Below are 14,255 nucleotides of genomic sequence, written 5' to 3'. Positions count from 1 at the left end.
CTAACCATAGAATTTTGGCTGACTGCTAGGTTGTTGCTGATGATGTGGTGATTTCACTTTTGGTCATACCAGAAGTAGCATAATTGTTTGGCTGATGAGGGCTGTTAAATACTGGGTTCTATGGATAGTCTGACCCCAAACCTAGTGATCAGTTCTACTTTATTTGTGATTCAGCAAGAACAAGACTAAGACAAAAGACAAACTGCCAGGGCAACGGCCCTGTTAAATAGCATGCAGCTCCACCCACTTCCCAAACAACTACCAACGATAGGCCATTATCAAGACCATTCCATTCCCCATTGGCCACCTCCAGAGTCCTGGTGGGCTATTGTTCTAGAGCTCCAAGCTCAGCCAATCTCTGGTCAAAACAGTCCTGGAATGTTCCATTCCCAATACATAACAAGGGCTCTCACTTAGTTTATTCTCCCGTGGGTTGCCAGCCTCAATTTGAGGAGGAGTCAGGCTTCTTAGCAAACAAAGATCTGCCCTGTGGTCTTTCTGCCACACAAACTCACTGCACAAAGAGTGCCTGAAATAAATTAATGAACAGAAAAGTTGCCCTCTGGTAGATTAAGGCCAATTAATTAGCCAACAGTCACTTGACACCACAGTGATGAGGACACACGGAGTACTGTAAAGCTTTCTTCCGTCTCCCCAGCCCCCCATCCCTTGCCGTATATCTCCACTTGTACTGGCTTTGGGGGAATGACAACTTGTTTTCTGCTTCCTGGATAAGACTGCCCTCCAGGCTCCAAAGACTCCGAAGCTGTCTGCCCTCCCCCTCCTTATGTAGAGCAGAGCAGTGCTGCCAATTCCATCTTATCAAAATCTCGCCTGCAGTAGAATTCGTTCAGCTGAGATTTTCCTCTAAGGCAAGATGGCTGCTCCTTCTGTTTCCTTCAACCTGGAATTCAAGACAGCTCAACTCTCCCCCCACACCTTTCCCCCTGACTTATTCGTGTGTTACGCATAATGGAGCCCCCCCCCCCCCGCTTGTCCTGCAGGGCACCACAGTTAAAAATCTTGAAAATTTCACAATATTAAGGGGATTTGCTAATGGCTTGCTGGCAATTGGATTCAGATCTAATGAAATATTGAAAAAGCCTGTGCATTGGGAGAAGAAGTAAACAATTAAATGTAAAAAAAAAAAAACGGGGCTGTTTTTAACCGTTCGGTTAAGAGATCTTTGAATTATCGTGGCGAGCTCCGTGAACACATTAGCTTAATGCAGAGCCATCAGCAGAAAGCAAAGAGAATGTTAAGGGAAGAGAGCAAAAGTAATACAGAAAATATAATGAGGCTTATTTGTGTATCGGTGGTGGGTTTGCATTTTGGCAATCTTACACCTAGGCCAAGACTAAAGTAGTGGAATCGATGCAATGAAAGGGATTGTAAAAAAATGGTACCTTCTCTAAACAGGCATTGCAGAAGGTAATAACGGGACAAACTGGTGATGCCTGGGGTTCTGGGAGGCTGTACCTTTGGGAAGGGGGTATGGTTGAGTGCTTGAGCACATGTTTTGCATGCTGAAGGGCAAAGGTTCAATCCCTGGCATTTCCAGTTAAAAGGATCCCACTTGGGGAAAGACCTTTCTCTGCCTGAGACCCTGGGCAGATGCTTCCAGCCTTGGGTTCCCAGACCCTTGTTCCAGGTGGGGGATTAGGGATCCCAGGTCCCCCCCGGGGGGCGGGGAAACCCCCGCCCCAGAGGCCCATTCCCCGCTCTGCCGGATCGGGCCCCGGGGGGAACTCCACCCCGGCGTGCGCGTCACCCGGAAGTGACGCGACCACGCCGGGCATGCTGGGGGCGGGGCCACGGCCATCCAAGGGAAAACTCTATGTGTCTGACATCCTCCTGTCACTTCCGGGTGACATGTGTGCACCAGACGCCGGCCAGGAGCCCCCTGCTCCCGGCGAAGATCAACTTGGCAACCCTGTGGGGGATCCCCTGATTTTCAGGGCTTCTGCCCACTGCAGGCCAGCTGGCCTGTGGGGGAAGCCCTGCCCCCAAACATTAATGTCACACGGTGGCATCCCTAATGCAATGACATCACGTGTAAGTGACGCCGTCGCATCAGTGACATTGCGTGGCGACACTGCTTTTAACCATAGAGTTTGCCCGAAAAGCAGAACATAGCTGCACAACATCGGTGACGTGATGACACGTCATGTGATGTCGTCATGTGATGACACTTCCATGTGATGTCATCATGTTGGGGACATTGCCACTCACACCCAGACCACCCCCCAAACCCCCCTGCTGGCGTGGTGATCATGCCTGGCAACCCTATGCCAGCCCAATTAGGCCATATTGAGGGGTCCAAGGGTCTCACTTAGCAAAAACCTGGTTTGTGTAAAGTTTGAAAAATACTTGTTCTTCCGTGTTGAACATAGGAGCACATGAAGCTACCTTATTGTGAAACTGAACCAGTCAAGGGTTTTGTTTTGTTTTTCTATTAAGGTACTAGAGTTGCACTGTACTAAACGATTCACAAAATTACTGGGATAAATTATTTGGTTCTCTGCTGCTGTGTGTAGCTTGCTGCAGCTGGGCTCCTTCTGTGTAATATCTGCATCCTTTAATGTGTCACGTTAATACTTATGCTTTGCTTCAGTTCAGTTTTTAAACAATCCCGTTGTATTGTTCAGTGAATGCCCCATCCTGTTGATTGTATTGGCTCACTCTGTGTAATCCAGCCTTGAGTCCAAGCGAGAAAGGTGGACTATAAATAACATAACTAAAAGCAATACTGGTGGGTAGCCATCTTGGTCTGAAGCAACAGAACAAAATTTGAGTCCAGTAGTACCTTTAAGACCAACAAGTTTAATTCTGATTACAGGCTTTCATGTGCATGCACACTTTTTCAGTGTGCACACACATGAAAGCTTATACCTAGAATTAAAGTTGTTGGTCTCAAAGGTGCCACTGGACTCAAACTTTGTTCTAAAATGAATACTGAAGCAGACCCTTAGTCCATCAAGGTCAGTATTATCTACTTGGACTGACAGCATCTCTCCAGGGTTTCAGGCAGAGGTCTTTCACGTCACCTGCTACCTCATCCTTTTAAGTGGAGATGCCAGGATTGAACCTTGGAACTTCTGCATGCAAAGTAGATGTTGCACCACTGATCCGCAGCCCCATCCCATTTCTCCACTTTCAATTAAAACAGGGTACATTTCAAGCATGGATGTCAGCTTACTTTTTTTCACCTGCATAATCCAGGTTCATCGAACTAGGCAGTTGATGCTTGGTGTCTAGGCTTCCCAAGTCCCCCCGGGGGGGCGGGGAAATCCCCGCCCCGGAGGCCCGTTCCCCAGCGGCGCCGGATCGGGCCCCAGGGGGAACTCCTCCCCGACGTGTGCGTCACCTGGAACAGGTAGAGAAAGAAGTCCTTTTCTCCCTTTCTCACAATACAAAAACTCATGGGCACTCAATGAAATTGCTGAGCAGTTGGGTTAGAATGGATAAAAGGAAGTACTTCTTCACCCAAAGAGTGGTCAACACATGGAATTCACTGCCACAGGAGGTGGTGGTGGCTACAAGCATGGATGGCTTCAAGAGGGAATTGGGAAAACATATGGAACACAGGTCCATCAGTGGCTATTAGCCACAAGGTATAGGTAGGAACTCTAGGTCTGGGGCAAGTGATGCACTGTACTCTTGCTGCTTGGGAGGGGGGACAACAGTAGGAGGGCTTCTAGTGTCTTGGCCCCACTGGTGGATCTCCTGATGGTATCTTTGGCCACTGTGTGACACAGAGTGTTGGACTGGATGGGCCATTGGCCTGATCCTACATTGGCTTCTCTTATGTTCTTATTTTCTTAAAAACACCCACATGCCTGTGTGAAACTGCTTTTTCTAAGGCAGATCATTGGTCCACCAAGGCAAATGTTGTCTAGTCTGGTTGCCTGCAGTGTACAATGAAAGAAGAAATCCGAGAATGGGCTCAGTTGGGTGTTCAATCGTCAAAGGGTAAAGTTTTAAATTTCTTGCATATTTGTTTTTCTTTCCTCATGGGTGGCTAAAAAAGACTGTATGCAAAATAAGAAAAAAATATTTAAATCTGTTGATTTGTATTATTTATGTAAACGGAAGAGGCCAGCTTTTCTTCCTTTGAAGCAATTTGTTTTGGTTTGTGCTTACATTAAACAAAAATGACTTCTGAACCAGAGTGAGCACAACCCTCGGTCTCATCAGCCACTATGTATTGCTGGACTGAAACGTGGGCCAATGCATTGATGATATTTTGGAGACAAGCCTATCCTCGCTTAGTTTGGAGTAAGCCATATCAAACCCAGTGGAAGTTATTTCTGAGCAAATATGCACATGATTGAGCTGCAAAGAAGACAACCTTACATGGCCACCATGGGAATGATGACACCGTTAATTTTTTTTTTTTTTTTTGCCAATTTGGTGTAGAGGTTGTGTGCAGACTCTAATCTGGGAGAACCGGGTTTGATTCCGCACTCCTCCACTTGCACCTGGCTGGATTACCTTGGGCAAGCCATAGTTCTGGCACAGCTGTTCTTGAAAGAGAGCAGTTTCTGTCAGAGCTCTCTCAGCCCCACCTACCTCACAGGGTGCCCGTTGTGGGGAGGGGAAGGGAAAGGAGTTTGTAAGCCCCTCTGAGACTCCCTTGGGTAGTGAAGGGCAGGGTATAAATCCAATCTCCTCCTCCTCCTTCAATGCTGCGAGGGCCCTATCCTGATTGGGGCCACAGTGCAGCACTCTTGTTCTCCCTCCTCCCATAATTTTTTCATGTGCTGAAACAGCCACAGCACACACCCCCTCCAGCTGTTTGGCACTTCAAAAGGCATTGAGAAGAAAAGAGTTTCAACGTGCGGGCCTGTTCATCTTTGTGGCATTTTGGAATGTCTTTAAAATGGCGGTCATGTCCTCATGGCACACTGTCATGTTTAGGATGGCCCTGAGCCTTATAGGTAATAGATAGCTATGCGGAGAATAGTATTTGGGTGTGCTAAAAGTCCACCAAGTTCTTCCACAAGAAAATAAATCCCGCTCTAAAGGATAACATCCCATTTTTTATTCCGTCAAGCCATTCCAGTCTAATGAATGGCAGCAAGCTCACATGGCAGCGCCTCAGGATTTGATGACGGGGAGAGGGGGGAGGACATCTTCAGATCGCCCCCGCCTCTCGTTTCCCATGCGCTTGTTTTGTTTGTGTATGTGAGTATCTGAGGCTGGGTGCTTAAATGCTTTGTTGCATTATGTTAATTCCTCAGCAGTGCAATCAAATTCATGTCGTAATTAAAGCTGTCAGTTGGAAGGCAAGCCAATCGCGGCAGAAACACAGCATAACAAATGAGCTGAAATGCTTCTGCATGTAGCTATACAATGCTTCGCCAGGCATGAAATTAAATAAGTAATTTGATGTTGACATCAGAAATTGAAATGATACCCACTGTTCCTTCATTCTGTCAGACCTGCATAAACAATGGCCAGAATGAGACGAGCGAGCCGCCTCCCCGCCCAGCGTGCCCCCTTCCCGTAATTCACAATATATATGCAAAATCAGTACAGCAGACTTTCTGAGACCTGGAGGATGTAATTTCTTTTAGTTCACAATGAGCTGCTGTTTCTTCCGTGTTCCAGGGCCAAAACCTCTTCACTTGAAACAATACGACAGCCGGAAAGGCCTGTTGCAGTTTGCAGGGAATGCCTTAGGATCCACGAGGTCCATCTCCTGTGGTGTTTGTGGGTCTCTCAATCAGTCTTTGTAGTTGTGCAGCTTTTTTGTTGGAGTAGGTGGAACCTTTCCACAGGCAGATGGATACAGGGCCAGTCCCTGTCCCCCACTTACCCACTCACCACTGTCATTTGTGGGCCCCCACAATTGCTGCCCTCTTGCATCCAGCTAACACTCCAGTGCTTACTTAGGCCCCTGCCACACGGCAGAAAAAAACATGGCCAAAGTGCGGCTATTCAGAGCCGCACCAAAAAAGACACACGGCGGCGGGATCACACAGATCCCCTGAGCCGCCGCTAGGGTTGCCAAATAGAAAAATCTTACCGGCGGGGGAGCGTCCTGTCGCTCCGGGAGCCGGCCGTGGACGCACACGCGCGCTTCCGGAGCGTCACCAGAAGTGACGTCACACGCTGGGCGGGGCCACGCCATTTGAGGGGAAAACAAAGAGTTTTCCCCTCAAATGGCGTCGCCCCGCCCCCAGCGTGCGACGTCACTTCCAAGTGACGCACACGCGGGGGTGGGGTTTCCCCCGGGCCCCGATTCCACGGGAGCGGGAATCGGGGCTCGAAACCGGGGGGAATTCCGCCCCTCGGGGGGATTTGGGAACCCTAGCCACCGCGCTGTTGCTCCCTGGCACAATCAGATGCCAGGGAGGAAGCCACCGACAGGAGACAGAGGCAGCCGGCTGCACATGTGTGCGCATGCGCAGTTTGGCTGGGAGCCTCAGATGCGCCGGCAGAAGGATGCACCGGCGATCCCATGGCCGCCTTTCTGGTAAGTCTACCTCTGTAGGTGGTTTATTTTAACAGTGGATTTTCGGCCTGAAGGGCCTGGTCGAAGACGGGTGCGTGCTGCTTCCCAAATGTTGCGGTGAGATCACACCCGTTTGCTGTGCCCTCGATCCGTCCCTCTCCCGGCCCAAAACCTTCCGTGTGACCGGGGCCTTAGTTTGCCAAGCCTGGAAACCAGCAGGAGACCAGGGGCAGGAACGTGGAGGATGGCTGTCGTTAATGAGTTCACAGTTAAACCATAGAGGTTTCAGCAGTTCCTAGAGAGGACTGGGGAAAAGCATTCTCCATTGTAACCCTCCCAGTTATCCACTTGAGTTTCTAGCAATCTGCACATCATTCCATATATTTAATAGGCAACATGGCCCCATCTGCAGATACTTAAATCTACACATTAGGGCCATCTTGAGAGAAGGGAAATCTTTCTACAGATCTGAAAGTATGGGGAGGAGGGTTAAAAAAAATCCCAAATAGAAACAGTTTTCTGAACCAACAGTGTGGGTGGGCAAGGGAGAAGAACCAAAAGCCTCCTCAGACAATTCTTCCCCACATAACCCACATGCCACCAACTTGCCTACCTCACCTGCAACCTGGGGGGTTGAGGAGGAGCAGGATCATCTACTTCTACTGCATTGCTTCTCCACTGTTGCCATGGCAGCTGCTGCTGCCACCCCCCCCCCCACTACAACTTGCACCAGTGGCTGGGAGGGGAGTAGAGCAGTGCGGTGGGGGCATGCAGTTTTGCAGACAGAACAGTGGCAATGTTCCCTCTAAGTTCCACAGTCTTGTGAGCAGAAATTCGACCTCATGAGCAAAAAAAAAGTTGTAGCATTAAAGTTGTGAGCGAGTCTACATTTGCCTATCATGTAAATTAGTTTTTTAGAAGATTACTTCCATAACCATGCTCTGGGTTCTCTATGCGAGCAGCGATGTTCTGCTGCAGATCTCCTCAGGAGGAGGGGTGTCTGACCAGTAAGGGGGCTTCCCAGGTCAAAATTAGCATGCAATCGTCAAGGCAGAGATGCTTTATCTTGCACGTGTGACCGCCACCGTAGTGATATCAATAGCTCAGCTTAGATTGGCGCACTCCAGGAAGAACTCCTATTGGGGAGGAACTTGGGAGCATCTCTGTGGACCATAAGACTTAACACTTGGAAACTGGCTTCTAATAACTAAAATTAAATAATAGGTCCTTTAGATTATGTTTTTCTCCTGACTTTTGTAATAGATTCTATCTTTACTAGGTTGTGTTTTTGTGGCTAACAGCATTTATCATTGGAATACTAATTACAAGTTTCTTATTGTCTTTCCAAAAAAATAAATTATCCACCCCAAGGAATGGAATGACAAAGAATTCATGTAAATGCATTGTTACCATTATACCCACTAATCTGCATAAAGTTCCATTTATTGCTGCTGTTCTTTTCTGGGGTGGAATGGAGTGTTAAAAGACAATATAACATCCAGGAAATGGAACTTTTCTACTCTTTGACTCGCAGAAGATTAAGAAGAGCCCTGCTGGATCAGACCAGTGGTCCATCTAGTCCAGCATCCTGTCTCACACAGTGGCCAACCAGTTCCTCTGGAGTGCTCCCAACAGGGGTCATTTCGTAGAAAAAGAGCTAGGGGAACTCATTAGCATAACTAATTAGCATATGCCACGCCCCCTGACATCACCGGAAGTGTCATAAGGCCGCACCTCCTTACATCACCGGAAATGTGTCATAAGGCCACACAACCTGCCCCCAATGGTCCCGGCCGCTGGTGCCGGCCTTGCAGCTCCACTGCCGAGCCCCATGAGGGGCCCAGCAGTGGACCTGCAAGGCCGGCGGGAGTGCAAGGAAGCCCCGCGAAGGCCCTCCCTGGCCCCAGGCAGGCAGGGGTGGGGAGAGGCAGGGAGGAAGCAACTTACCCTCCCTCTTCTCCTGCCTCCTCCTGGCTGAATGAGGGCCGGAAGCAGGGCGGCCGGAAGCGGGGGGGCGGGGCTTCATCATGTGTCCCACCCCTCGTACCTCACCCGGTGGAACTGCGTTCCCCCGCGTTCCCCCCCAAAATGACCTCTGGCTCCCAACAGGGTACAGAGGTTGAGACCTTCTCCTATTGCTGCCTCCTGGTTCTGGGATTCAGAGGTTTAGTGCCTCTGAAGGTGAAGGTTCCCTTCAGTCACTTATACCCCAAAACCCTTGTTGATCTGTAGGTGCTACTGGACTCGAATCTAACCATCTACTCTGTTGATGTTGATTTTCAGATTACCAATCATATCTGCAGAATAGATCAAAATGGGTAGCTGTGTTAGTCTGTCTGTAGCAGTAGGAAAGAGCAAGAGTCCAGTACCCCTTCAAGACTAACCAAATTTGTGGCAGGGGGGGAGCTTTCGTGAGTCACTGCTCAAATCTTCATATACATTTGACTGCGATCACACACACTCAATAATCCCCTTTCAATGCACTGTCCAACTGGATTTTTACTGTGTAAACTGGCAAAATCCAGTTGGAAAGTGCCTTGAAAGTGGATTATTTAGTTTGTGTGATCACAGTCTTTAGTAAATCTGCACCATGTCTGTGGGGTTCCCCCCCCCCCTTTAAGCAAACCATCCAAACTAACTTTGGGGAATGAATGGGCAAAGAAGCCCATATGTCTCTCTCTCACACATACGCATGCACGCACACACAAAAAGTCATCTGTCTATCCATCCAAACCCATGGGGCTCTATTCTTCAGATTCCTGTCAATCTGGGGATCCTTCTTTGCCCTCCTTCTTCTCCTTCTCCCTTTCTGCCTGTCCCTTTGCTGCCAGGAGGCTAAGTAGCTGGTGTCCAGGGCACCGAATACCAGCGTGTCAGGGAGGCTGGTTGATGTGTGTCTGTTTAGACTCGGCACAGGCCGAAATGGCATCATTAATTCATTACCCAGCTGCCTGTCAAATAAATTGGCAATTACACCCACCGCTGGAGCCGGGAAATCTCAGTAAATAGCACGGTTACTGTTGGTGAGCTGTTGAGAAATGTAAAAAAAAAAAAAGTGTGTGTGTGTGTGGGGGGGGAGAATTAAGCGACGACATCATGTTTGGTTCAGTAGCAGATGACAAGGGGCAAGCTCCATCGGGGCAGTGCTGCGGTGTTGAAAACCTCTAAAAGGGAACCTGGTAATGAGGTACAGGGAGAGGAACTTTTTTTTTTCTTCTCAAGAAAAGAGGAAGCCATCTCTGATTTTGTCCCCTCCTCTTTGTGTGTGTGTGTGTGTTTTATTACAGAGTTCAGCTCCATCCAGCTTGGGAACGGGCTACTTCGTAAGTGGATCTCGACTGTTTTGAACTTCTGTCTCTGTATGGTGTATGAGGGTGTCCGCACACATGTTACAAGATCAGTTACCGCTGTTACACTAATGGGTTTGGTCAACCAGTGTCGTTCATACAGATGGGTGGCTGCAAATGAGGCCAGAAACCCCGGGGAGTTTTGAATTCAGTGTCTTTGTACCCTCCCCCATTGAATGCTTCCTTTGCGTTTCAGTCTCTATACATACGTGGTCTGTCGTTACTAGGGATGCCAGCCTCAAAGTGGGACCTGGGGATTTCCGGGAATTACAGCTCATCTCCAGACAACAGAGATCAGCTCCCCTGGAGAAAATGGGTGGACTCTCTGGTATTGTGATCCATTGAGGTCTCTGTCCTCCCCAGGCTCCATCCCCAAATCTCCAGGAGTTTCCCAACCTGGATCTGGCAACCCTAGATTACCCAGTCACTGTTCACTTCCCCAGAACAGCACACAATCCCTTCTCTCCTGTAGCCCTAGGTGTGGCCATCTTTCCCCTCAGGTCTCTGTCTCCCCCGCTTCTGCTTTTCAATCCATTATTTCGTCTTATCTGTTTTTCAACCTATTACTCCCCTCCCCTCTTTTAGGCACCCTACATCCCAAAACATCAGCCCATGATCACACATCTTCTAGCACCCTTGCTTTCAATCCTCCTCTGGTTACCATTACAGATGGTTCCTGCCCTGAAGCCACTGCATGGATTCTAGGCTTATCTTCTGGGCATTTTGAAGGCCATTTTGAGACTGCTTTGGCCATTCGGCTAAGGCCGTGAGCTAATGCCATAAAACTTATGATTGATATGATATATGAACCAATCTCAACTCTGACTCAAGAAGGGTCCATCATATATTCTGTGTAGGGGAGTTGTCTGAACACTTGTTTGGCCGGACCCTCCCCACCTCAAAGGTGGGCAACCTTTTTGGCTTAAGTGTCAAAAAAATTCAACAATCTGCTGGTAAACAAAAGGGGTAGAGGTGAGGGGTGTACTTGGCCAAACACTGCTGGGCATCAGCTGAGGGCCCCTGTGGGTCTGGTCGTATCTCATGGATTTGTCTCATTCCCTTGGGCAGAGCATGAGCTCTGACATTTGACTAATTGGTCTGGTGTGCCCCTCTTTGGCACACATGCTGAGGAGGGTTGCCTACATGTGTTCCAGGTATTCAGGTGGGACAAGGGTCTTTCCTGCGAATCCTGCATCTTGATGGTGAAGTTCCATATTTGAAAACTGGAAAATATAAGGACAGAAATGATCAGTCACAAAACATCATGAATAATACGAATGTACAGTTTTGCACATAAAAGATGTAAACGTGCAAGTGGTTTGTACGTCATTTGAGCAAGTTCTCTGGCCAACCGTATTTACGCCTGACTCATTGCATGGAACGATGGCTCACTAGGCTGGCATCACCAACAAAGAAACACAGCTGACTTTTCAGAATGCAATAGAAAAAAATGAATGCCCCCGTACAGTAAGTGCAGTTATGCCTCTTCTCTTTAAGAAAATGGTAATTGACTGCTTCAGGGCCTTGTCTTTGTAATATCAGTTGAGTCTTTCACTTTGGAACGACATGTGTTTTAATTTTAATTTTAATACGGCTTTGAGCGGTATTTCCTTGGATGATGGAGGGAAGAGTTGTACCTTGGACTGAAAGCAGATTGACTGTCTCTGGCTTTCAACAAATGAGCTGTTGCAGGATAGAATTGCCCTGACCAGGAGCCGCCATTCCTTCTTTGGGGAAGGATATAATGAATTTGCCTGTGAAAATTCTCCATTATGAATGTCAATGTTGAATATACAATGACGTTTTATGTTAATCTGTGGTAACTCCTTCAACACTGACTGGCAGGAGTACTGATTAAATGGTGTAAGTTTATTGGGGCTGCTCAAGCACTGGTGTAAGTTTTATTGGGGCTGCTCAAGCAATAACTTCTGAAATTTGTCACCAAGATTTCAAATCTGTTATAGGGGCTGGCTCCACATTTCACATTCAGAATCCTCAATGCTGAATATTTCTAGGATTCCACATCATTTTCCACAATGCGTCTGTTCCATTCTGCAGGAAAGGAAGCGATTCCTTACCCAAGGCTTTTGCCTGGTATTACACATTTCATTTATGTATTTATATCCCCTAGGATCTGGAATAGGTACAAATCCCCATGTTCTGTTACGACAGGTTGCTGGGTGACCTTGGGCTACGGCTGCCAAATCGGGCCGGGGGGCGGGGAAACTCCCGCTTTGGAGGCCCGATTTCCGCCGCGGCGGAATCGGGCCCCGGGGGAACCCCGCCCCCGGCGTGCGCGTCACTAGGAAGTGACGTGGGCACGCCGGGCATGCTGGGGGCGGGGCCACGGCCATACAAGGGAAAACTCTATGGTTTTCCCTTGTATGGCCGTGGCCCCACCCCCAGCGTGCCCAGCGTGCCTGCGTCACTTCCAGGTGATGCGCACGCGCACTCATCCGATGCCGGCCGGGAGCCCCCCGCTCCCGGCGAAGAATTATTTGGCAACCCTACCTTGGGCCAATCTTTCAGCGTAACCTACCTCATAGTGTTGCTGTTGTGAGGCTAAAATGGAAGAGGAGAGAGCAATGCTGTGTAGGCCCTTTTGGATCCCCACTGAGAAGAAAAGCCGGACATAAACATTTTCAGATGAGTTGGCTCTCTAAGGGACTTACAGTCAAAGTATGCCACCATATACAGTGAAAGTCATATCACTCTTGGTCTGTAGAGCTCTCTCTAACTGGACTAGAAGATTTCTCCTGAGGGAGAGAAGAAATCCTTTGCCTGTGCTGAACACACTGTGTTCTTTAAAAGTATATAAACAGGTAGTGGGGAACATATGATTAAGAGTTTATTGGATTTCACACGATTTCCCCTTCCCCATCATTGTAAAGGGTTCGGCTGTGGTGCTTGTTTCTCCCCAAGCCTCCTGTTGGCCCAGCTGTTAGAGTTGGCAGGGTTTTGCCCACTTTTGAGGGCACCAATCCATCTCCAGCCTACTGGCCAGTGGGGAGAGCCCTGCCCCTGAAGAGCCCCGTCACCCTGGGCATGCCCGCCACGATGTCACCCGGAGGTGACACCATCACTCCGGGCACATCATGCGGGGGACACTCTAGCATTTGGGTAAAAAATCTGAAATGTCAGCTGTTGACATAAACCTAATCGCCAAACTCCAATCAAAATAAAATCGGTACCAAAAAAATAATAATCTGAATGACGGGCCCAGTGTATTTCCGGAGAGAGTTCCCTCTGCTTGTGCTCTTTTTTCTTTATCTTGGGGCCAGATTCACTGATCAGCAGAATGGGCCTCCAGAGTGTAAACTGGGTTTTTTGCTTAAAAAAAGAAAAGAAAAATAGTGTTGAAAGGCCTCAGTTGTCAGTGGAGGAACAGGGGTAGAAACTACTTGAACAAATGAAGCTGCCCAATACTGAATCTAACCGCTGGTCCACTGGGGTCAGTATTCTCTGGTCAGACTGACAGTGGCTCTCCAGGGTCTCAGGCAGGGGTCTTTCATATCACCTACTCCCTGACTCTTTCAACTGGAGACTCCAGGGATTGAACCTGGGACCTTCTGCATGCCAAACAGAAGTTCCGCCATTGAGACATGGCCCCTCCTCACTACCATTTAGTCCTCCTTTATTTTTCATAGCCCAAATCCCATTTTTAAGTAGGGTGGCCAGCCCCCAGGTGGGAGCAGGGGATTCCCCGATTCCATAGGCTCCTGCCCACCGCCAGCCAACTGCCTGGTGGGGGAGTCCCACCCCCAACAGCCACAACCCAGTGCGATGTCCCCAACATGATGATGTCACACAGAAGTAAGGTCATCATGCCAGGGATGTTGTGCGGCAATGCTGTAGTATTTTGGGACATGGCAAGCTTGGCAACCCTGTTCTTAAGCTGTTTTCCCATGCAGTGTACAAAGCAAATGGGACACGGCAACTTTGAGCCGGCCAGAGGAGGGAGTAGAAGGATTAATAGCTCTAAGCTCCCACCCCATTGTTCCTTAACTGAAATGGACAGCCTCCAGCTTTTCATTTTTAGAACTGAGACTGTGTACACATCTCTTGAGTATCATATAGTGTGCCCCCAAAATCCTTGACTGTCCTGACCCAAATGGAGCCTCAGACATTCAGGTCACTTCAATACGTCTATTTTTGGGGGGGGGGGGGATTTCATGGACGTGATGTATTCACTGAAGTTTTTTCTCTCTATGAAGTCTTAGCATTGTAACTCTCGTATCTTTGTAATAGCCAAAGCCAGAGTGGGTGAAAAGATTGCTTCAGTTATATTTTTTTCTTCACTTTTTAAAAACACTTTACATAATTTCAGTTTGAACTAGAAGGTTACCTTCTTCTCCATTCCCCCCACCTCACCCCAGGCTTTTTGCCACCTCTCTCTCTTTCGTTTTGCAAAAGTTGTTTTTCAGATTATTTTGCATTGGCGTGCATGG

The 14,255-nt window shown here is 48.4% G+C and overlaps 1 protein-coding gene across 1 annotated transcript in view; it reads left to right on the top strand.

The window, feature by feature from the left end:
• AUTS2 (autism susceptibility candidate 2) overlaps window positions 1-14,255 on the top strand; it is a 903,433-nt gene that overhangs the window by 192,485 nt on the left and 696,693 nt on the right. Inside the window, exon 3 of the mRNA XM_015418389.1 lies at window positions 9,748-9,783. Within this exon, the coding sequence (XP_015273875.1) occupies window positions 9,748-9,783 (36 nt within the window). The remainder of the gene's footprint in view (window positions 1-9,747; window positions 9,784-14,255) is intronic.

The sequence above is a fragment of the Gekko japonicus genome, unplaced genomic scaffold (assembly GCF_001447785.1).
Source record: "Gekko japonicus isolate JY-2015 unplaced genomic scaffold, Gekko_japonicus_V1.1 scaffold89, whole genome shotgun sequence".
NCBI lineage: Eukaryota > Metazoa > Chordata > Lepidosauria > Squamata > Gekkonidae > Gekko > Gekko japonicus.
This window is presented reverse-complemented; position numbering and strand designations above follow the sequence as displayed.